Raw genomic sequence first — 22,754 nt, forward strand, 5'->3', positions numbered from 1 at the left:
CCCCTTACTGTATCCCTCTTTCCTCTGTGGAGAGGAGCTCCCCCTGAGATCCTGTGTGCCGAGTTTGCGCAGGTGCCTGTTTTAGGATTCCTGCGAGGGTGGATCAGTTGGTGCTAAAGGTTGACAGGGCGAGCTTGTGATTTCATTCTTGTCCTGTGAGTGATGGCTCAGGCTTTCATACCATGTTGGCGAGACCTCTGGCAACCCCTTGAAGTGTAGAACAAATACTCGCAGTAACGTTAGGTGGTGACAGACACTTCTGTGGAGGAAGGAGCCACAGTCACTGAGCCCCATCCCAGTGACAGCAGATCCCATGTGGTTTTGCCGAAGGATGAATGTCTCCAGGTGTTCTGCTTTGAGTTGGTGGTAAATTGAAAATAGCATTTTGTCTTGCTAATGGCCCAAGTACTCATGGCTTTCTCCCCTGTCAGACTGATTTAATCAGTGTCAAGAATAGTCTTTGCAGCCACACACGGATCTCCTCCACAGTCACTGAGTACCCCACCTTGCCGCGTTCCACTGTGCCCTGGCAAGTTTCTGGTCGGGGAGCTCACCCCTCCTTGGCTTTTGAATGCTTGTACCTTATTCCTAACTTCCAGTAAGCAGCTACCCGGGGACCTGTGCTGCAGGGATGCCAGTCACCTTCCTTCCTTTGTCACCTTGTTATACTGCCCTCTGGACCCTCCTCTGCTGGGCCCTGTGACAACCGGGCAAGAATCCGTGAGAGTTTAGAGGCCTTACCTGCTGGGACTAGTGGTCGTACCCTTTCACAGTCGTTTTCCCATTTATTCTGTTCCCCACATCTCTTTCCCCAGATACTTCTCCATTTCAAAACAAAAGCACAGAAGGAGTATCCATTAGAATTGATACACGCTTTCTAAGTTTATTTGATTATGTTGTTATTTTCAAGTCTGTCTTTTTTTTTTAAGCAGAATTATTAATCTCCAAACTATGAAAATACAGAAATGAGAGAAAGGGGGAAATTTTCTTAATTTTAACAGTACTATTCTTACTTCGTTTTTATTATTTTTTTTATTTGGGCAGAATATTGAATGTGAAAGTTTAAAATAAACCAGTATATACATGATGGATGCCAGTTAGTAAATAAAATTTATTGGGTGTGAAGTACTGTAGCTCGTAGGCCATAAATTTTAAGTTGCAAAATTAAACTTGTTTGTATTTGGAATAGATGGAATTTTGCATTTAGTGTGGATAAATGGAAACGGGAGAACCCACTTCTCTTCCTTACACGCCTGCTTATTGTCATGTCACATGGAATACGTCTTTTGTATCTCTCTGTGCCTCTGGCTTCTCTTCTGTAAAATGGGCTCAAGAATTTAATTGACAGCCTTCTTCCCCTTCAAGAACATTGAGGACAGATACCGTCAGGTCTTTGGGAGACAAAATGCCACGTTGTGTGTTTTTTGATACTAACTTGCCTTGTAAGTATGCGCTTTGCCTTGTACCCAGTGGCGGGTGTGCCCTTGTGAACTTTTTACGAGAACGAGAGTCGTGTGCATGCCTCGACGTGAGCCTCTGCCCTCATCAGTGGTGTTTTGCAGTCGCGGAGCTCGATCGCTCCTGTCTTCTGTCCCTCTGAGCATCACCGTGTTCTGTACAGTTCCTGGGCGGGCAGCGGGAGGTGGGGGTGCCGCAGAGGCTTCGTTGTTGGGGCGGAGGGGGCGCCCCCCCAGCTCTGCAGTGTTCAGAGGAGGGCCTCCTGTTGGAGCGGACCAAGAGCCCTCTGCGTCCTCGTTTTCAGATTCACTCCCCCTGCATTCTGACTCACGGGTTGGAGAGTCGGGTAGAGCTTTTTGTTCGTAACGTCCGGAGGGTGCGGGGAAGGGGAAAACGCCAGCGTGGGATCTGGGGAAGACGGATGCGAGTCGCGTGCTGCCCTGCGCTGGCTCTCACTTTCACCTGTTCTGGGCTCGCTTCCTTCTCTAAAGGGCACGGGTGCTGAGGCCTAAGGGTGCCAGGGAGGGAAGAGGGCCGGTCTGGCTTCGAATGCCGAGGGTCCGTACAATTCTGAGAGTACCTGTGAAACCGCTTGGAATTACTCCACGTAAACTGTTTAAAGTGTGGCTCGTAGGCGTTTCCCTCCGTTCGCACGTGGGCTGAGTTCACGGACAAGAGCGGTGCAGCACTCCTTCCGGCATCACCAGAGGATGCTTGTGGGTAAAAAGCCCTGTGGCCCTTGAGGAGTTCCGAAGTGCTGTTTTGCGGAAAAACGTTTTTCAAAGTGCTGTTTTGTTTTCCTGTGAGAAGACTGTTCTCGTAAAGTATGAGGGAGATTTTCATTTTTATGTCCAGTTAGTATTCGTGAAGTTGGCTGCGAAATTTTCCTGCTTGTGGTAGTGGTTTTTCTCGCGTTTCTAAAGATGTTGTTTATGTCTTTGTGACATCTTTTATCATTCTTTTCCAGAGAATTCGGTCAACAGTGGATGAAAAAGAGCAAAAGCAGCTTCTGATGGATCTGGACGTAGTGATGAGGAGCAGCGACTGCCCGTACATTGTTCAGTTTTACGGCGCACTCTTCAGAGAGGTAGGAAGGCACTGTTCGGGTCTCAGCTGGCGCGCGGACGGCTGCTTGGAGTGAGGAACAGGATGGCAGGATCTGAGTCTAGCCTGCAGTTAAAGGCCCCGCATTAGTAATAAATTCATTTCTCGATGTTTTAGTATGTGACCATGATAAGTTGCACGTTACTTTCTACCATTCATGGTCCTTTGGTTAAGGGCTGAATTTCATACTTCAGTTAATTAGTTAATTATCTTATGGCTATCATTTGTGAATTCCATATTTCCTGCTTCACTTATAAATAGTTTCTGTTTTTTAAGAGACGGACAAGTCAACTGACTTGAAAACATGTTACTGTAGATTTAGATCTCTCTTATCCTTGAGCTTCCTCAGCCTCCCCTACTCCCTTTGAAACTTTTCTTCCTTTCTGGGAGTTCCCGTCATGGCACAATGGTTAACGAATCCAACCAGGAACCATAAGGTTGCGGGTTTGATCCCCGGCCTCGCTCAGTGGGTTGAGGATCCGGCGTTGCCTTGAGCTATGGTGTAGATCACAGACGCGGCTCGGATCCCACGTTGCTGTGGCTGTGGTGTAGGCTGGCGGCTACAGCTCCGATTAAACCCCTAGCCTGGGAACCTCCACATGCCATGGGTACGGCCCTAGAAAGGACAAACAAGCAAACAAAAACTTTTATTCATTTCTGTCATCAACTGTATCTGCATTTATCATAAACATTTATTTGTGTCCACACACAATCCCCATAAAATCCACCAGACATGGAACTTATCAACTATAGCAGAAATTTTTTTATCTAATGCTGTTATCCAGATTTTTATGTAGAAACTAGAACTTATTGTGTGTGTGTGTGTCTTTTTTTGTTTGGTTTTTTTTTTTTGGTCTTTTTAGGGCCGCACCCACGGCATGTGGAGGTTCCCAGACTAGGGGTCAATTGGAGCTACAGTTGCCACAGCAATGCCAGCTCTGAGCTGCATCTGCGAGCTATACCACAGCTTATGGCAACGCTGGATCCTTAACCCACTGAGGGAGGCCAGAGATCAAACCTGCTTCCTCATGGGTACCAGTCCTGTTCCCTCCTGCTGAGCCGTGACGAGAACTGTGAAAGTAGAACTTTAAATTCTTGGTCTCAGGATCGTGTTTGTCTTTGGCTTCTGATGATTCTGCGTCCTGATGTGGGTTTTCACTTCTGCCCCCCAGCTGTCCATCCACTTACTCATCTCCCGTCACCCCACCACCTAAAGCTGAGATGTGAGTTAGGGTCAGGAACTGAAGCTGGAAGCTGATGGTGTCCTGGACAGTTATCAGACACTTGTGATATTTTATTAGGTGAATTGGGACTTGAACTTTAGATGCTCTTTTAATGCTCTTTAGAAATACCGTTCTCATTTTGAAAATGCTAAGATGAGCTGATGCTGGTGGGTTTGTTATGGGCTGGTGAGGAAAAAAATGCATCCCACCCATCTCTTCTTTTTGCGATTGGGTTGCAGAGAGTATAGTCTTGGGGTTTTGTTGTCATTCATTACTCAAAAAATACTATGTAATAAGACAGGACTGAATGTTATACTGAATAGAAATACGTGAAATCTTACAGTTGGGAAAGACCTTAGAGGTTCGTCAGTTAATTCGCCACCCAATCCTGAAATTTGTATTTGTTTTTCTGTGCTCTTCAAAGTTAACTCTAGTAACTGGACGTCATCTCCTTCGTGACAGAGGCCGTTTCTTTGTTGAATCACAAACTAATCCCTGTTAGTTCTTGACTCACACAGCTTCTCTCTACTCCTGCTCCTGTACTTTTTCATGACGTGACTTTTTACTTTTTTATGACCAGATGTGTTGAATGTGTTGCCCGTTCCTCCCATTTCACCTGGTATTATTTCACTTCAGCACACTGGGTTGAGGCATGCTACTGCATCCTGGACCTGTCATACACTCTGTCTGTTTGTAAGACGGTGAATCTGGAATTCTCCATGCTGCCCAAGAATCTCGCCCTCCCCTCCTCCCTTCCCCCCGAAAGCCGTACATTTATTTGTCATCATCACTGCCTCCCTGGCCACAGTCCTCCTCAAGTCCTACCCCCAGAACGGTCGTCGTTTGGAGTGAGCGAGATGGTCTCCCTGAGTGCAGGCCGGCCGGCTTCTCCACGTGTGGTCACCGGCTCTGTTGTAACCGGGATTCACCTCCATGGTGCGCAGATGTGCCGGTTTATTTCTCATGTCCATTTACTTGATAATTAATCTAAGCAGCATGGAAATATGTAGTCCCAGGTTAGGTAGTACAAAGAGTGATTTTATGAAAAGAAGGCAGAGTAAGTGATATCCATGGTTGAAAAGTTATTGAAAACAACACGAAAAGCTTGGAATGGTATCTGAACAGTAATCTTATGATTTCTTAGGACTCGCTGGGTAAAATTCGGTGTCCTGTCTCAGGAAGGTTGGCGGGAGTTGGGCTCTGCTTCTGTAAGCACTAATGTCTAGTGAATGCTCTGTGGTTTCCACACTCACTGTTTTCACAGCAGTCTCGGGGGCTTGGCGGTATTAGCCCCTTTTTCCAGGGAGGTAACTGAGATTTGAGTACTAATCTGACCAGTCGCACAGCCCATACATGGCAAAGGTGGTACTTCAGAGATGAAAAGCTTTTAGTTTTTCAGTGAACAGCTTTCACTGTTCTTTCAGTTACACCACAAGTAGTCCAGGGGTGAAGAACTTGAGCGTATTTTAAGAAATAATATGCCTTTTCAACATTACAGGTTTTGAATATGTTAAGATGAAGGCTCAGGAACTGTAACATTGTGTAAAGTCACGAAACGCCGGGATAGACGGAATTTGAAGCCACCCTCCACCCCCTTAAATTTTAGAATGGAAGAAGTAAGGAGAAATGCAGTTTAGAAGTAGAAAGGTGACCTTGAACGTGTGCCTCTGCATAGTTCAAGTGTGTTTCCTGAAGTTCTGTCTTTTTGGCACCGTGACTTTCAGTTGAGGTAGTAGACGCAGAGTTCCGGGTTTGTGGAAGGCAGGACTGAAGGGGCGAGGATGCGGTCAGGACTTCGTACCTGACCGCTGTTGTGAGCGAGACAGATGCTTGTAACTCCTGTCCCTGTGGGAAACCCTCCGAGTGTTTCACTTCACTAAATTTATACGACCACGAAACACCAGCTCTTGGTCTGGTTCACTCAACCAACAACCAGGGAGCTTCGAGGCAGAGTTTTTCGTATTCTTGCAGCAGCTGCGTAGAGATTAATCTTGCCTTTGGGTAACGTTGAGCCTCTGAAAGTTCCATAAGGTTATTTGGATCAGTGAATAAATAACACCCAATACTGAAGGTAGTAGCTTGTTTGCTGCTGTTGTTGCCAACCTCGTATATACGTCTTTCTAGAATGGAACTAAACTTGAGTAGAAAGTCCAAAGACAACTTAGGTTTTATTTGGATAGTTTATTAAGACATCTCATTGCATAGGTTTCTAAATTCATTTTCAGACTTTGTAGACTAGGAAAAAAAAAAAGAGCTTGGCAGTATTGAATGATAAAAGTGACTTTTATTATGGCTTACACAAAGGCCAGATGGACCATTTATCTTCAGTATTGAGACCTAGAATCACTTTAAAAATGTCTTTAAATATATACATTTTCAGAATTTAACAGCAAGGAAACCCTTACTTCACATAGCTTTTGAGGTTGGGGAAATTCTGGTGTAGGAAGTACTGTTCTGAGTAACCTGTGATTGCAGGAGTTCATTAGGTCATATAAACGGTGGCGGCGGCGGCAGTGTTAACTGAATTTAGTCACTTCCTCCCTTTTTCTACCCCCACCTATGCTCATGCCCTCGCCCCTCCCTCCCCCCCTGCAAGTTTATATCTCAGCTGCACCCATGGAGTTATCCCCGTAACCAGGGTGATGGGCGTAGCCATCACTCCCGGTGTCCTCATGCCCTGTGGGGGACATGTCCTTCCTCTCGGCTGTCACGGTCCTCAGGCAACCTTCCCTGTAGATGAAGGTGCATTTTCTGGAGTTTTATGTCAGGGGCGTCTTACAGTATGTGCCCTTCGTGTTTTACCACTTTCCACTTGGCACAGTTACCTTGCACTTCATGTTGTGGCGTGTGTCAGTAGTTTTGTCACTTCGTGTTGTTCAGCAGTGTTCGTAGTGCCTCCCTGTGCGGATATGGCACCATTAGTTTACTCATGCACCTGCTGGTGGACCCTTGGGTTGTCTCCAGTTTTTGTCTATTATAAATAAAGCTGCCAGGACATTTGTGTATGAGTCTTTGAGTGGACGTGTGCTTTCATTTCCCTGGAGTAAATACTTGGGAAGGGAATGGCTAGATCATACAGTGAGGGTGTGTTAAACTTTAAAAAAATGAGCAAACTGTTTTCCAAAGTAGTTGTACCATTCTCAACTTAGACCAGGAGTTCCCGTGGTGGCTCAGTGGTTAACGAATCTGACTGGAAACCATGAGGCTGCAGGTTCAATCCCTGGCCTCGCTCTGTGGGTTAAGGAGCTGGCGTTGTCGTGAGCTGTGGTGTAGGTTGCAGACTCGGATCAGATCCCACGTTGCTGTGGCTGTGGTGTAGGCTGGTGGCTGCAGCTCCGATTCGACCCCTAGCCTGGGAACCTCCATATGCCACGGTGGGGCCCTGAAAAGACCAAAAAAAAAAGCCAGTTTAGACAAGTAGTGTATGAGAGTTCTCTTTCTTCCACATCTTTTCCATCTCTTGGTACAGTCCATCTTATTTTTAGCCATTCTAATAGTTGTGCAGTGGAACCTCATTGTAACTTTTAAAACTTACATTTCCCTAATGATGTTGCACAACTTTTCATGAGCTCGTTTTCCAACAGTGTCTTCTTTGTTGAGGTTTCCGTTTAAATCTTTTGTCTGTTAAATTTGTTTTCTGTTTGTTTTTCTTATCATTAAATTTTTGGAGTTTTTAAAAAATGTATTCTCGATACAGGTTTATTATCAGATATGTGATTGTGTATATTGGCCTCCCTCCATCCATGGCTTATCTTAGTATACTCTTAACAGAGGTTTTTTTTGAAAGTTTAAAGTTTTTAATGTTGATGTAGGCCAGCTTATCAGTTTTTTCTTCTATGTATCGTGCCTTAGTATATTATATCTGAGGAATCTCTGCTTAACTCAGTGTCACTTGGATTTTTTTACATTTTCTTTTAGCAGTTCTAGTTTTAAATATCACACATTTAGCGTTCATTTGGAGTTGGTTTTTGTATAGTGAGAGTTATGGATTGATGTTTCCTTTCTTTGCAAAGGGATATCCTTTGTACCTTTGTCAGAAATCAATTGTCCATATGTGTATGGGTCCATTTCTGAACTTTCTAGTCTATTCCATTGATCTGTTTTGTGTGTTTTTTCACAAAATCCCTACTGTCTTTTTTTTTTTTAAGGGCTGCACCCACAGCATATGGAAGGTCCCAGGCACCGGCCTATGCCACAGCCACAGCGATGCCATATCTGAGCCATGACTGCAACATTGGATCCTTAACCTGCTGAGCGAGACCAGGGATCGAACCTGAGTCCTCAAGGATGCTAGTCAGATTCGTTTCCTCTGAGCCATGACAGGAACTCCAATTCCATACTGTCTTCTTTGCGCTAGCCTTATGGAAAGTCTTACAGTCAGGTAGTACCGGTCTTTAAACTTTTAATTTTTTAAAAATTGTTTTGGTTCTTTCTCATCCTTTGTATTTCCACGTGAGTTTTGGAATCTGTTTATCACTTTGTACAAAAAAAAAAAACCTCCAGGATTTTTTATTGGGATTATACAGGATTTATAGGTCAATTACGGAAGTATTACTATTTTAACGGTGTGAAGTCTAATGACCTGTTTACATAGTAGCTCACTTGTTTACATTTTTCCTTTTCCTCAGCAGTGTTTTATAGTCTTCACTGCACCAATCTTTCAGATTTTTTAAGTTATTCTTTTAGTATTTAATATTTTTGATGCTTTAATACATGCTATTTAAGAAGATTTTGTTTCTTCTTGTTTTGCGACTGGTATGTAGAAATACAGTTGATTTTTGTTTATTTATCTTGTGTACTGAAACCTTGTTAAACTCACTTGGGAGTTCTTGTAGCTTTTTGTAGATTCTGTTGGATTTTCTGTATATATTATCACATGGTCTATGAATAAAGAGAGTCCACTTCCCCCCCTCCCCCAATTTAGTTTCCTTTTATTTTATTTACTTATTTCTTGCCTTATTGCATGGAATAGAAATGGTGAGAGTGGAATCCTTGTCTTGTTTCTGATCCTAGGGGGAGAGCACTCAGGCTCTCACATTAAGTATGATGTTGTCTGTGGGATTTTCATAGTAGTACCTGGGCTGAAGAAGTCCCTGTCTGTTTCTAGTTTCTGAGTTTTTATCAGGAACAGATATTAGAATATAAAAAGCTCTTTTATATTCTTTTTTTTTTTCTTTTCTAGGGCTGCACCCATGGCATATGGAGGTTCCCAGGCTAGCGGTCGAATCGGAGCTACAGCTGCTGGCCTGTACCACAGCTCACCACAACACCAGATCCTTAACCCACTGAGTGTGGCCAGGGATGGAACCTGCAACCTCATGGTTTCTAGTCGGATTTGTTTCCGCTGCGCCATGATGGGAACTCCAAAACCTCTTTTATGTTCTTGAGATAATTGTATTATATTCTAAAAATTCATTTTTAATATGTTAAATTACGTGGATTGCTTTTCAAATGTTAAGCCAACCTTGCATTTTTGAGATAAATTCACTTGATTATGATATATTATCTTTTTTATATGTTGTTAGATTCAGATAGCTAAAATTTTATTTATAAGTTTTATATTTATGCTCATGAGAGATAGTTATGTATAGTTTTCTTTTCTTTCTTTCTTTTTTTTTTTTCTTTTCTTTTCTAGGGCCGCACCCGCCAGCATATTAGGTTCCCAGGCTAGGAGTCTAATCAGAGCCATAGCCGCCAGCCTACGCCAGAACCACAGCAATGCAGGATCCGAGCCTCGTCTGCGACCTACACCACAGCTCACGGCAATGCTGGATCCTTAACCCACTGAGTGAGGCCAGGGATGGAACCCTGGATTTGTTAACCACTGAGCCACTACAGGAATTCCTCTTTTCTTTTTTTTTTTTTTTTTTTTTTAGGGTTATCAGTAGATGGCTTCACTTTATTTATTTATTTTTTTTTGATATTTTTATTTTTTCTTAAGTTATAATTTTTTTTTGTGGTTTTCTTATAATGTTTTTGTTTGGCCTTTGTATCAGTGTAATGATAGCCTTAAAGAATGAGCTGGCATAGTCCCTCATTTTCAATTTTCTGGAAGAATTTGTTTAGAATTGGTATAATTTTTTCTGCAAATATTTAATCGAATTCACCAATGAAGCCATTTGTACTTGGAGGGTTTGGGGTGTTTTTGTTTTTGTTTTTGTGGGAAGATTTTAAACTACAGAATTTAATTTCTTTTGAAGATGGAATTCTGTTATCTCTTCCTGTTTAGTGATCTTAGTTGTTACTGGTTTTTTTTTTTCCTCCAGAAATTTGTCTCTTTTATATAAACTGGTAAATTAATTGGCATAAAGTTAAAACAGTCCTATATTATCATCTTAATACCTGTAGAATTTACAGTGATGTCACCCCTCTGTGTCTCTCGTCCCTGATGTAGGTAATTTCTGTCCTCTCTGTTTCCTCCTAATTAGTCTGGCTAGAGCATTACTTTGAAGTTAAGTTAATGTTTCTTTCTGCTTGTGTAGGCTGTCCGTAAGCCTACACTACTTAGGCTTTTATTTATTTTTTCCTCAGTAATACATAGTATTATGTATTTTCAAAATTTATGTAAATGTAATCATCATATTTATATTCCCCCATAGCATTTTTTTTCTTTCTGTAGATCAGAATATTTTTTATTAATGATAGTTTGGAAAAGTTGTTTTCAGTGTCACAAGTAGGTATTTATAAATTTTTAGGGCTATTGCCAAATTTGGAGAAACTATTTTCTTTCATATCCAAGCTTTAAGATTTCAAAGGCACTTCAGAAAAGTTAACTTGTGTAGTGACTAGTCTTTAAGAAAAATTTTTTTTTGTTATAGCTGCTTTATAGTGTTCTGTCAATTTTTGCTATACAGCAAAATGACCCAGCTATACATATATAGACAGACACACACACACACGCATTCATTTTCTCATATTATCCTCTATCATATTCCAACACAAGTGATTGGATATAGTCCCCTGTGCTGTACAGCACCCCATAGTATTTTTTAATTCAGCATAGCTTTCAAGATTTGACCGTGTACGGAGTTCCCGTTGTGGCGCAGTGGTTAACGAATCCGACTAGGAACCATGAGGTTGCAGGTTCAGTCCCTGCCCTTGCTCAGTGGGTTAACGATCCGGCGTTGCCCTGAGCTGTGGTGTAGGTTGCAGACGCGGCTCGGATCCCGCGTTGCTGTGGCTCTGGCGTAGGCCGGCGGCTACAGCTCCGATTCGACCCCTAGCCTGGGAACCTCCATATGCCGCGGAAGCGGCCCAAGAAATAGCAAAAAAAGACCAAAAAAAAAAAAAGATTTGACCGTGTAAATATAGATCTGTAATATATAGGTTTGGTTAATTTATTTTAACTGCTATGTAGTATTCTAATGATTAAATATACCATTTTTTATGTTTTTTAAAAATCCTAATATAGGTTATTTCTAATTTTTTTTGGCCATTATAAGCAGTGTAAAAATGACATGTCTCCTTGACACGAATAGGTTCCAGATTCTGTAGACTGTATGGCTAGAGGTAGAATTACTAGGTTAAATGAATATCTTCATCTCTAGTGGGTATTGTCAAATTTCTCTCCATAGTAGTTCTACCTCTGTAGCAGTAAGAATAAAGATTTCTGCCCTGGAAATTATATTCCAGTAGCTTATTTTAGTTTGTGGTTCCCGTGGCCAAGGCAGCCTCAGGGTCCAGGTGGGCTCCTAGACTTCAGGTAACACGTCCCGCAAAGGGAGCGGTGAGGAAAGAACTGAAAGGGCTGTTCTGGAATCATCCGCCAGATGTGTGCACAGCTTGTTGGCCGCCCTTCTCTCCATGGAAGACTGGGAAATGCAGTTTCAGCCATGCAGAGAGGGGTTTTGTTGGGCTGCACCTAAGTGCTTATTGTCGTGAATCTCACTGCCAACATTTGAGGTTACTGAATGTTTTATTTTTGGTGATCAGGCGGTTATGAGGTTGTGTCTCACTGTTAAAATTACATTTCCCTAAATATTGGTGAAGTATAGAATTTTCTACTTGTGTTTTCAGGCTCACTTTTCTGTGACATGCCCGTTCATATCGCTTTGCCGTTATTCTATTAAGTTTTGTCTTTTCCTGTTAATTTAACATAGTGCTTTATTATTCAGGGTATGAATCCTTTGTTTCTTTATATCCAAATAGATGTTTTTTGTCTCACTTTTGAACTTTTGGTACAATATTCTTTATTGTACAGAATATCCATTATAATTAAGTTAAATTTAGCAAGTCTTATCCTTTGTGATTTATTCCTTTCATACATGTTTTGGGGAAGAAAATTTTTCCTACCCTAAAGTCATGAAATAAAGTATTCTTATTTTTAAAAAATTGTAAACTTTTGCTTTTCAGAAAATCCATGTGGAAGTTTTTGTATTTTTATTTGTGAATGATTCGAGATCATTTAATTTAACTTCTGTGATTTTAATGGCAGGCCACTGGTTCCAGCAGCATTCAATGGCTGTTTCATCTTTCTTCCTGTATTTGCTTTGCTCCAACTATCCTATTTCAAATTTCCGTCTGTGCAAGGGCTTTTGAAACTGCTCCTTTTGTGTATTTACTTTCCCCCATTTCAGCGCCACCGTCTTTTACTCTGGTAGCTTTACAGAAAGTCTCTCATCGATCAGTTCCCTTCTTTAAAATTGTCTTGGCTATAGTTGGCTCTCCTTTTTCTGTATGAGTTTTAGCATCAACTTGTCCAGGTGCATGACAGTTTTGATTAGGGTTTAAATAAATTCTGAGGTTGAGTGGAGGCATTGGACATCTGTGTGATTTTGAGATTTCAAATTCCTAGACATGCTTTGCCTCCCTGTCTGGTCAGGTTGATGTTCTGTCCTTCGGGACCGTTTCGTCCTTGCTTTCTTTCATAGGCGTTTTGCCCCTTTTGTTCGATGTATTCCGAGGTGCTATAAAGTTACAAAGTTTTTCTTTCCATTGTGAGTAGTGTCTTTTTAAATGTTTTATTTTCTCAGTGAATGTTTCATCTGGATATTGTGTCTGAACCCCCTTATCTTGAAGGTCGAAGTCCTTGTTCTGGTGGTGTGTATGTTCTAAGACGGAAGATCGATGAAAAACATAATAAATAAATTGCATTTTATATGACAAGATGATAAGGACTGTGGAAGTAGAGCGGGTGAGGGATGCTGAGGGAGAAGCCTTGCATTTTGAATCAGGAGGTTTAGATGTCGGCCATTGAGAAGGTAGCATTTGAGCAAGGACTTAAGAGGTTGGATTTGCCTTATGTAATTTTTTTTTCTTTTCTTCTCTCTTTTTTAATACTAGTTTAAGAAGTTTTATATAGTATCTCAAGATTACTGTGGTCTTTTTCCTTTGTGGGAATGAATAACTTCACACATTTTCTATTTTTATATTTAACTATGGCAAAGTTTGAATTTTTTTTTTTTTGTCTTTTTGCCATTTCTTGGGCCACTCCCTCGGCATATGGAGGTTCCCAGGCTAGGGGTCGAATCGAAGCTGTAGCCACCAGCCTACGCCAGAGCCACAGCAACGCGGGATCCGAGCCACGTCTGCAATCTACACTACAGCTCACGGCAACGCCGGATCCTTAACCCACTAAGCAAGGCCAGGGATTGAACCCGCAACCTCATGGTTCCTAGTCGGATTCGTTAACCACTGCACCACGACGGGACTCCAAAGTTTGAAATTTTTTGAGAGTCCAAAGATTTTCTATGGAAGACTTGCCTGCCTTAAAATTAAGAGTGAAGAAATTGGGCAAATGAGTTGATGTTTGAACATGGGGAGAATATCCTGTCCAGGGCTTTAATAAGGAACAAAAATTACTAATTACAAAAATTATTAATCTGAGATTAAGAAAAAAACTGAGGTCGCTTCTTCTCTAATTGTATCTCTATTTTAAGTTTTAAAAAAGGTGGTACTTACGATGTGTAAGAATAACAGATATTTGTTATTTTATAGGGTGACTGTTGGATCTGTATGGAACTCATGTCTACCTCGTTTGATAAGTTTTACAAATATGTATATAGTGTATTAGATGATGTTATTCCAGAAGAAATTTTAGGCAAAATCACTTTAGCAGTAAGTATCTGGTTTTCACGTTGTTCCTTTATATATACTTACATAAAGATGCTGCTGGAATTTTGAATGCAAATATTTAAATACCTTTTATAGAACGTTACCGACTTTCCTGGAAGATCATTTAATACAAAAAGAGAATCACTTCCGTGGCGTAATTAACACAACAAGTCATAAAAACAGTTTTCAAAATACTGCATTGATACTTTTCATTATTGAAAACTACATACTGAAATCATGCATCTCAATAATAAATACTTCAGTATTCTTTTCACTAAAATCACAGTGAACCATAATAGGTCGTGCTATAGATAAGGCTAGAAAAAGCAATTTTCTGTTCCTCTTTCTCTTGTTACTTTAACTATTTTTAAATAGGTTATATTTTTACAGTTATCCCTAAATTAATCAGAATTACAGCAATCACCTTGAAGTCCTTTAATTGAAAATCTTAGACGAAGTGTATTTCCTGAGCTTTAAGATGTAGGCTGTTCTGTCTAAACTGCTTAAATTATTGACCAGCGAGTTCAGTAACCAACATTACTACTAATCTGGTCAAGTCACTTTTACCACAGTACCAAAAAAAAAAAAAAGAGAAGAGATACTCTTTTGCTTATGTGTGTATGGTTTTGAAAGTGAATTCACAATCATTTTCTTTCTTGTTCTTTTAGCTAACATAGCTTATTCACAACTTTTTCACATAAAAAAATTTGATAAAGTAAAATTAATAAGACTCTTAGAAAGCTCTGAGAATCTGAACCAATGACATGATGGGGGTTATGCCTGGGATGTGTAACCTCAATTTTATAGGAAGATGTAAGATAGATACTCTGATTGCATAATTTCCTCTTCCTTCCCTGTATCCTCGGGGTCTTAATTGTCCTGTTACTTGCCAGTTTATCCTGTTTAATCATTGAAGGTTAATGTGAAAATTTGTAGGCAGTTTCTGAAATGTATTTTAGTTGTAAGGGATGTGTGTGTATAATTAGAATTTAAAAAGTCAGATTAAACTCTAGTCATTATAATCTTAAGATTCATAGTCTCATGTTAATATTTAAAATTATTTAATTGACTTAATGCTTAAATTTAAATGTTTTATGAACTAAATGTTAAGATATGTACCCCTTCATATAATTTTACAAAAGGAAGCTATCTAGTATAAACAAGTTTATTCTAGAAACTTATTCATTATTAAGACAAATATGTGAAAATTTATGTTGATAATTTAGTCATCTTTGTCCAGGATACCAAACCTAGCATCATCTTGAAACTTGTTACTATTCGTAGTAATTACAATGAGACAATAGTAGGATAGTGAGAATAGCTAATGGTCATTGAGTGTTTCTTTGTGTCAGGCCAAGATCTTATGACACTTTATGTTCATAACAACGCTCAATGGTAAATAGCGTAAATCCCTTTTTAAAAATGACAAACCTAAAGCATGGAGAGGTTAAGTAAATTGGGTTTGGAATTCAAATGTAAGTGGTAAATGGTTTAAGCTCAGGCAGTCTGATCCTAGAATCTTGCTGTTAACCTTCTCCACAGCAGGACAATCATGAAGTTGGAAAACATAGATACAGCTATTTTATTATATACTGGAATATGTGTAATGTACTCTAGTAAATCATTTATTATATGTTTGCCTGTGGACTTGATGAGTATCCATTATATTAAGCATAACATTTGAAATTACTTTGTGTCAAATTTCTGCTTGCTAATGAATAACCTGGTGAATGAGCCTGGCTATTGGAAACAATGCAAGTTTGTGTCCTGCACACCTGCCAGTGTCAGCAGCTAGTGACAGCAGAGACATGACCTTTCAGATCATTGACCTGTTACTCGTTTAGTTTGAGGTCGTAGAAATTTTAATTTGAGTCTCTGTTTCCTCCATTTCTGAAGAAACTCTTTGATTTTCTGATGATGAGCAGTGCTCCAACAGTAGGATAAGTTACTTTGTAGCCTCACTACCCAAAGAGGGTGAATAATAGGGATAAACTGAGAATTTGGAAAAACTTATTAAAACTAGAGTTTATAATGGAACCCAGACTCTTGTACCTTTTTGTACTAAAAATATCTATTCTGGAAAATTTTGAAGGTATGAGAAAGATTATATAGCTTTTTAATGACATTTAAAAAATTATGAGTTACCATATATTTTAGCTGCCAGGGAGGGCATGTAAAAGCAACTAAATTTTCAGATCTGAAATCAAAATTCAGCATCTTCAGCTAGCATAAAAAATGGACAGAATATTGAAATGTTCATTTTAAAAGAATGCAAAGAGCCACCCAAGCTGTTAGCTAGGAAAAGCTGCTGTGCTGTTTGACTAGAAGGAAATTGACTGCTTATCCCGTCTTGCTTTTTCTCCCTAGACTGTGAAAGCACTAAACCACTTAAAAGAAAACTTGAAAATCATTCACAGAGGTGGGTATGAATTGCTTTTTATAGACTGGAAATTAACACTTTCCTTAATAGGAAAAATAATTGAAAATTACAGTGCATTGTCTAAGTTTTCCTGAAATACTTGTATTTTTGGCAAAACATACTATGTGCACCCTAAAGCTTTATTATTAATTTAGAATTTTTCCCCCCCTTTGGGAGTCTGTAAATTTCAGTCTACCTTATTAGAATGTTGGGCTTAGAAACTGAAGTAGATTTTGCTGCAGGCTCTTATTATCTACAGTTGAAAAATAATTATTAATTTGCCTTATAATTAATGTTTCTCTGTCTGTACCAATAAGGCAGGAAAGTGGACCTGGGGACCTTCTAAGAAGAATTGCAGGATAGTTTCCACGAGCATTTTAAAGGCATGCCTCTGTCCCTAGCAAGTGTTCTCTCTTGACTTTGGAGGATATTTTTATAAATTCACAAAGGTTCTTTATCTGAATTCCTCAGAGGCGTTTCTGCTTGTGATCTTGACCTTATTAGACACAGGTCCACATTCAGACATTTGGTATTTATCTGTTGGAAGACAGTGGGCATCCTGAATTCAATTCAGCAAGTAGGTTAAGGAACTGCCCTGCTTTATTATTATGCCAGACTCAGGGTAGTGAGATGGTGGCTTTGAAGAGGCACACAAGTCCTTCATCAGTAAGTGTAGTAGACAGACCTGAGACAACGCGTGACAGTGTGATTCAGCCTGATGATAAATAGGGTGGAAAGTGAAAGGTCACCTTCAGAGAAGTGAGAAGCCTTGAATCCTAAGGTTAAAGTGATTCAAGAAATTAATAATTAGGGCATTACTTGAGTAATTTTAATTCAAGGTTTACCCTGGACCACTGGAATTAGTTAACCTTGAACATCAGAATAGTTCCTTTACTGTTGCCTGGCTAATTAAATGCTTGTAAAAGTAATGTTGGGAGGCTTCTTATTTTCTCTTTTGGCCTAAAATTGTGCAAACTGATTTTGTTGCTGTTGTACTTCATCTTGTTCTCGTTTGGATTTTTCCCTCCTTGTTTGGCTGTATTTTGTAATTCTGAGAGTATTGTGCCTTTAGGGATTACCCTAGGAATTTTCACTGATCACCTTAAAGCCCTAAGACACGGCCTGAGGTTGAATGAAAGGGAAAGGCTTCAAAAATACCCTTGGTTATCCTATTACTAAGTAAAATGCTGTGTTTATAGCAGTCTTTTTACAAACTAGGATCAGGTAGCTTTTTTCTGTGATTAGAGTGCTTTTGATTACAAGTAACAGAAAATCCTATTAACTGGCTTTAACTTCTTGACATAGTGACTCCAGAGATAGAGCGGCTCCAGGCGCTCTAGGGCAGCTCCCTTCTTTTGGCTCTGCTCTCCCTAATATGTCAGGGTGGTAACAGCTAAAGCAGATCCTGTGCCACACCTAGACGTAGCCTCTTGAAGAAGCAGCTCTCTCTTCCCATGTGGCCGTCTCAGCAGCAGGGAAATCGTCCTTAATGTCTCTGGTATTTCCTTTTGTCTCATGGGCCAGAGTTGTCTCATGCCCTTGCCTAAACTAGTCCCTGGCAAGAAGCCTGAGGCTACCCCAGTAAGCTTAGGCCAGTCAGGATCCAGTTTTTGGAGGTATGGATAGATCTACACAGAGGAGGACGAACATCTAATAAAATGACGGTTCCCTTAGCAAGGACTGTGGGGTTTGGAATGGGCGTTGATAGGCAGTCAGCCACGTCAGTGATGGTAAGAGCTCTTTTCTGGTTTTTTTGTGGGTCACCTTCTGAGTCATAGGTAGTTTTTGCATCCTTTGCTTATTTTTTTTTCCTTTTTATTCATTGAGTCATGACACTGACAATGAAATGGACTGAGATAGGGAAGAGCATTAGCGAGCAAGGGGGCAGAACTGGCCAGTAGCTGATTGGCACATCCTGCAGTAGGTTGATGGTCCATGAGGAAGAGGCGATAACCCAGGAGCCAGTGCTGCCAGACTGCCAGTGGAAGAGATCCAGCTTTCTCAGGAGTGCAGCATAGCACACACACTCTGAGAACGGTAGAAACGAAGTCCAGGCTGACTCTTAAAAAGGGTTGTTTGGGAGAAACTTGATGAAGCTACCTAAGGTCAGGAAAATCTCTCAAGGAGAAACAATTATTAAGGGGCGGCATTTACTAAGTACTAATGATGTTTAACTGCTGTAATAGGGAGTTCCCATCGTGGCACAGCAGAAATGAATCCGACTAGGAACCATAAAGTTGCAGGTTCGATCCCTGGCCTTGCTCAGTGGGTTAAGGATCCGGCGTTGCCATGAGCTGTGGTGTAGGTTGAAGATGTGGCTTGGATCTGGCATTGCAGTGGTTGTGGCGTAGGCCTGCAGCAGCAGCTCCGATTAGACCCCTAGCCTGGGAACCTCCCACCCATATGCCATGGGTGTGGCCCTAGAAAAGACAAAAGACAAAAAAAAAAGAAAGAAAGAAAGAAAAAACTTTTAATTATTGTAATAGGTGTTTTAATTTCTACAGCCCTAGAAGTTAGGAATTATTCCTTATATTGGGGGGGGGGGGAATTGTGGTCATTAAGTGAAAGTTTAGTAGCTTGGCCCAGGGCACATCGTAAATATCAGACCCAGGTCTTGAATCTTTGCTTTTCTGATTCCAAAGCTTGTAGTCTTTTTAGATGTACCGGATCAGATACTTTCCTAAGTTAGATAAAGCTCTGCTTTACATTGTGGGTTTATAATTTGTATATATTTAGTTGTATAATCTTTGACACATAAAGTAGCTTAGTATACGCTTATAGATGAATTTCATTCTACATATTTTTATGGTTAAGTAATCAATTTGAAACAAGTTAATGAGTATGCCTCTTGATGAAAACAAAGAAAACTACAGAATGCCTAAATTTATTATAAAGACTTTTTTGATAATGAGTATTTAGCATTCAGAAAATTTTCTTATCTTCTTACGTATCTGAATTTTAAGGACTTGATCCCTTATGTTTTCTAAGATTTTTCAATATTTTTGCTGGAAGGACTTTAGAAAATAGCTCATTTGATTGATTTCTTGAACACTGAATGGCATCTTTGTCTTGCAGATATCAAACCTTCCAATATTCTTCTGGACAGAAGTGGAAATATTAAACTCTGTGACTTTGGCATCAGTGGACAGCTTGTGGACTCCATTGCCAAGACCAGAGATGCTGGGTGTAGGCCGTACATGGCAGTAAGTGCAAAGGCCAGACCTTCTTGCCTGGCAGTCATTGCACAGGCAGCCTACGCCCTTGGGTGCTGTGCTTCTGAGGACTCTGCCTTTGGCCGAGCGGTTTCACCATGCGAGGGTGTTTTCCTCTTCCCCGAAGACCCACCTTGGTTCTAGCTTCTCTACAATACGTGGCAAAATTGGCCCAGTGAACCCCTGTTTCATTGTCTTACTCAGTTCCTCTTGTCTAGCACTTAGCATTTCTGATCTTTTCTGATGACTACTCTTCCATTATATTCAGCCAGGTGGTTAGTTCTCTGAAGACCTCTTTGTGTTTCTAGACCCATTAAGCTGTCTTGACTGTAGGGATGGTACAGTAGTAGGTACACCGATGATGTCTAAGTGGTGCTGTTGATGACAATTCAGTGAGAACTGTTCACCTCCTAGACGTCCGAGGCATCGTCAGGTATGTTTTTGAGGCAGAGGAGGTCATACATCAAAATGACATAGTGATGTTTCACATAAAGCTCACCAAGGAGGAGTTTCCTTTGTGGCGCAGTGGTTAACAAATCCAACTAGGAAGCATGAGGTTGCGGGTTCGATCCCTGGCCTTGCTCAGTGGGTTAAGGATCCGGCATTGCCGTGAGCTGTGGTGTAGGTTGCAGACGCGGCTCAGATCCCGCATTGCTGCGGCTGTGGCGTAGGCTGGTGGCTAAGGCTCCAATTCGACCCCTAGCCTGGGAACCTCCATATGCAGCGGGAGCGGCCCTAGAAAAGGCAACCCCCCCCCCCCAAAAAAAAAGGCTCACCAAGGATACATAGTCCAGCTAAACTCTTGCAAAGCAAGCAGCAAGGTCCATGACCCCCTAAAGAACTGGGACAGAACACTATTTTTTAAAGTTACGTCGTCTGGCTCGGGAGCAGGGTATTGAGCAGGACTTCCTGTCTTTGAAGAGCTCGGGCTAGTGCGTGATGCAGAAGCACACTGCACAGCAGGGACGGAAGAGGCCCAAACACACACAAAATTTTATGTGCAGTTTTTTCTTGTCCTGCCTTATATTATAAATTTCATGTCATCAGTTCTTTCTTTTGATTTTTATTCTCTGTTTCATTGATCTCTGCTTTAACCTTTATTATCCTTTCTTCTGTCTCTGAGTTTCTTCTTTTTCTGGTTCCTGAATAAAGTTATGTGGGATCTTTATTTATTTTATTATAGGTGTTTACAGTTAAACATTCTCTTCTGAAAGCTGCTTACTCTGAACTCCTTAAGTATTGGTATTCAGTGTTTTCATTTTCATTCATCTCAAGATATTTTCTGATTTTTCTAGTATTTTCTTCTTTAACCCGTTGGTTGATTAACTGTTGTTTAATTTACACATATTTGTGAATTTTCCAGTTTTCTTTTGTTACCGATTTTTAGCTTCATTCCATTGTATCTGGAGAGTATACTTTGCATGATTTAATATGTTTATTCAGTCTTTTTACATTTATTAAGACTTACTTTGTAGACTAACATATGGTCTATCTTGGAGAATGTTCCATGTGCACTTGGGAAAAATGTGTATTTTGCTGTTGTTGGGTGAAGTGTTGTGTACATATGCCTGTTAGGTTCAGTTGGTGTACGGTGTTGTTCACGACCTCTCTTTCTGATGGATCTTCTGTCTAAATGATCTATTCATTGTTAGAAGTGGGATATTGAAATCTCCAACTGTTACTGTAGAACTGCGTGTTTCTCCCTTCAGATCTGTCAGTGTTTGCTTCATTTGTTTTGCAGCTCTCCTCTTCAGTAGAGTTCAGCTCTGTTGTTCATAATTGTATGTCTTCTTTATGAATCAACCATTTTATAGATACTTAATGATCTTTTGTCTCTTACAACAATTTTTGACTTAAAGATCGTTTTGTTTTGTCTAATATTAGTGTAACCATTCCAGCTCACTTTTTGGTTACTATTGCTTTGAATATCTTTTTCCATCCTTTCTCTTTCAACCTATTTGTACTTTTTTTGGACCTAAATTGAGTCTCTTATAGACAGCATATGATGGGACCATATTTTTTTAGTCTTTTTTGCCATTTCTTGGGCCGCTCTTGCGGCATATGGAGGTTCTCAGGCTAGGAGTCCAATCGGAGCTGTAGCTGCCGGCCTACACCAGAGCCACAGCAACACGGGATCCGAGCCGAGTTTGCAATCTACACCACAGCTCACGGCAACGCCAGATCCTTAACCCACTGAGCAAGGCCAGGGATCGAACCGCAACCTCATGTTTCCTAGTCAGATTCGTTAACCACTGAGCCACAACAGGAACTCCCTGGACCGTATTTTTTTAATATATTCTGCTAATCTCTACCTTGTAATTAGAGCGTTTAAGCTATTTACACTCAAAATAATTACTGACATGGTTGGACTTCTGCCATTTGTTGTTTTCTGTGTATCTTCCACCTTTTTTGTTATTTATTTTCCCTGTTACTGCCTGCTTTTTATAGTATACCTTTTTGGATTTTCTTTCTATTCCTCTTCTGCATTTTTTTAAGGCATTTTCTTAATGGTTACTGTGTTAATTACAGCTAATGTCCTAAATTTATAACAATCTAGTTTGAATTAATACTAGCTTAGCTTCAAAGGCATACAAAAACTTTACTCATATGCAGTTCCACCCCAACATTGTTTCACTAATTATATCTGTAAACACTGTGTGCTCAGTAACATATTATTTTATGCATTTGTTATTTACATAATATAAAAACAAAAAAAGGTGTTAGAAACCAAAAATAGAATCAGAATGGCCTTTTCTTTCATTGAAGTGTATTTGACCATAAAATATTATGTTAGTTTCAGGTGTGTGCTACGTAATGATTTGACATTTACATGTATTAGGAAGAGATCACCACAGTAAGTCTAGTACCATCTGTTCCCCAAAGTTAATGCAAATTATTGACTGTATTCCTTATGCCATATGTTATATCCTCATGGCTTATTTGTTTTGTAGCTGGAGGTTTGTACCTCTTCAACCTCTTCACCTCTCTTCCCCCTCACCTCCACCCACGCTGCTCTCTGGCATCCACCCCGTTGTTCTCCATCAGTCCCTTTTTCATTTTGTTTTGTTTGTTCTTTTTGTTTTTTAGATTCCACATCTAAGTGAAATCTCATGGTATTGTCTTTGTCTGACTTACTTCACTTAGCATAAAACCCTCTAGATCTAGCCATGTTGCTGCAAATAGCAAACTTTCTTTTTTAATGGCTGAATAGTATTCCATTGTATAGCTATATGCTTCTTTATCCATCCGTCTGTTGGTGGACACTTAGGTTGCCTCCTTATTCTG

At 40.3% G+C, this 22,754-nt stretch overlaps 1 protein-coding gene across 2 annotated transcripts in view; it reads left to right on the forward strand.

Moving 5' to 3' along the window:
- MAP2K4 (mitogen-activated protein kinase kinase 4) overlaps window positions 1–22,754 on the forward strand; it is a 112,548-nt gene that overhangs the window by 67,278 nt on the left and 22,516 nt on the right. For both annotated transcript variants that reach the window (XM_047756841.1, XM_047756840.1), the window contains exons 4-7: window positions 2,426–2,545; window positions 13,722–13,841; window positions 16,206–16,257; window positions 19,333–19,460. In XM_047756841.1, coding sequence (XP_047612797.1) covers window positions 2,426–2,545; window positions 13,722–13,841; window positions 16,206–16,257; window positions 19,333–19,460 — 420 coding nt within the window. The remainder of the gene's footprint in view (window positions 1–2,425; window positions 2,546–13,721; window positions 13,842–16,205; window positions 16,258–19,332; window positions 19,461–22,754) is intronic.

This window comes from Phacochoerus africanus, chromosome 14 (genome assembly GCF_016906955.1).
Source record: "Phacochoerus africanus isolate WHEZ1 chromosome 14, ROS_Pafr_v1, whole genome shotgun sequence".
Taxonomy (NCBI): Eukaryota; Metazoa; Chordata; class Mammalia; order Artiodactyla; family Suidae; genus Phacochoerus; species Phacochoerus africanus.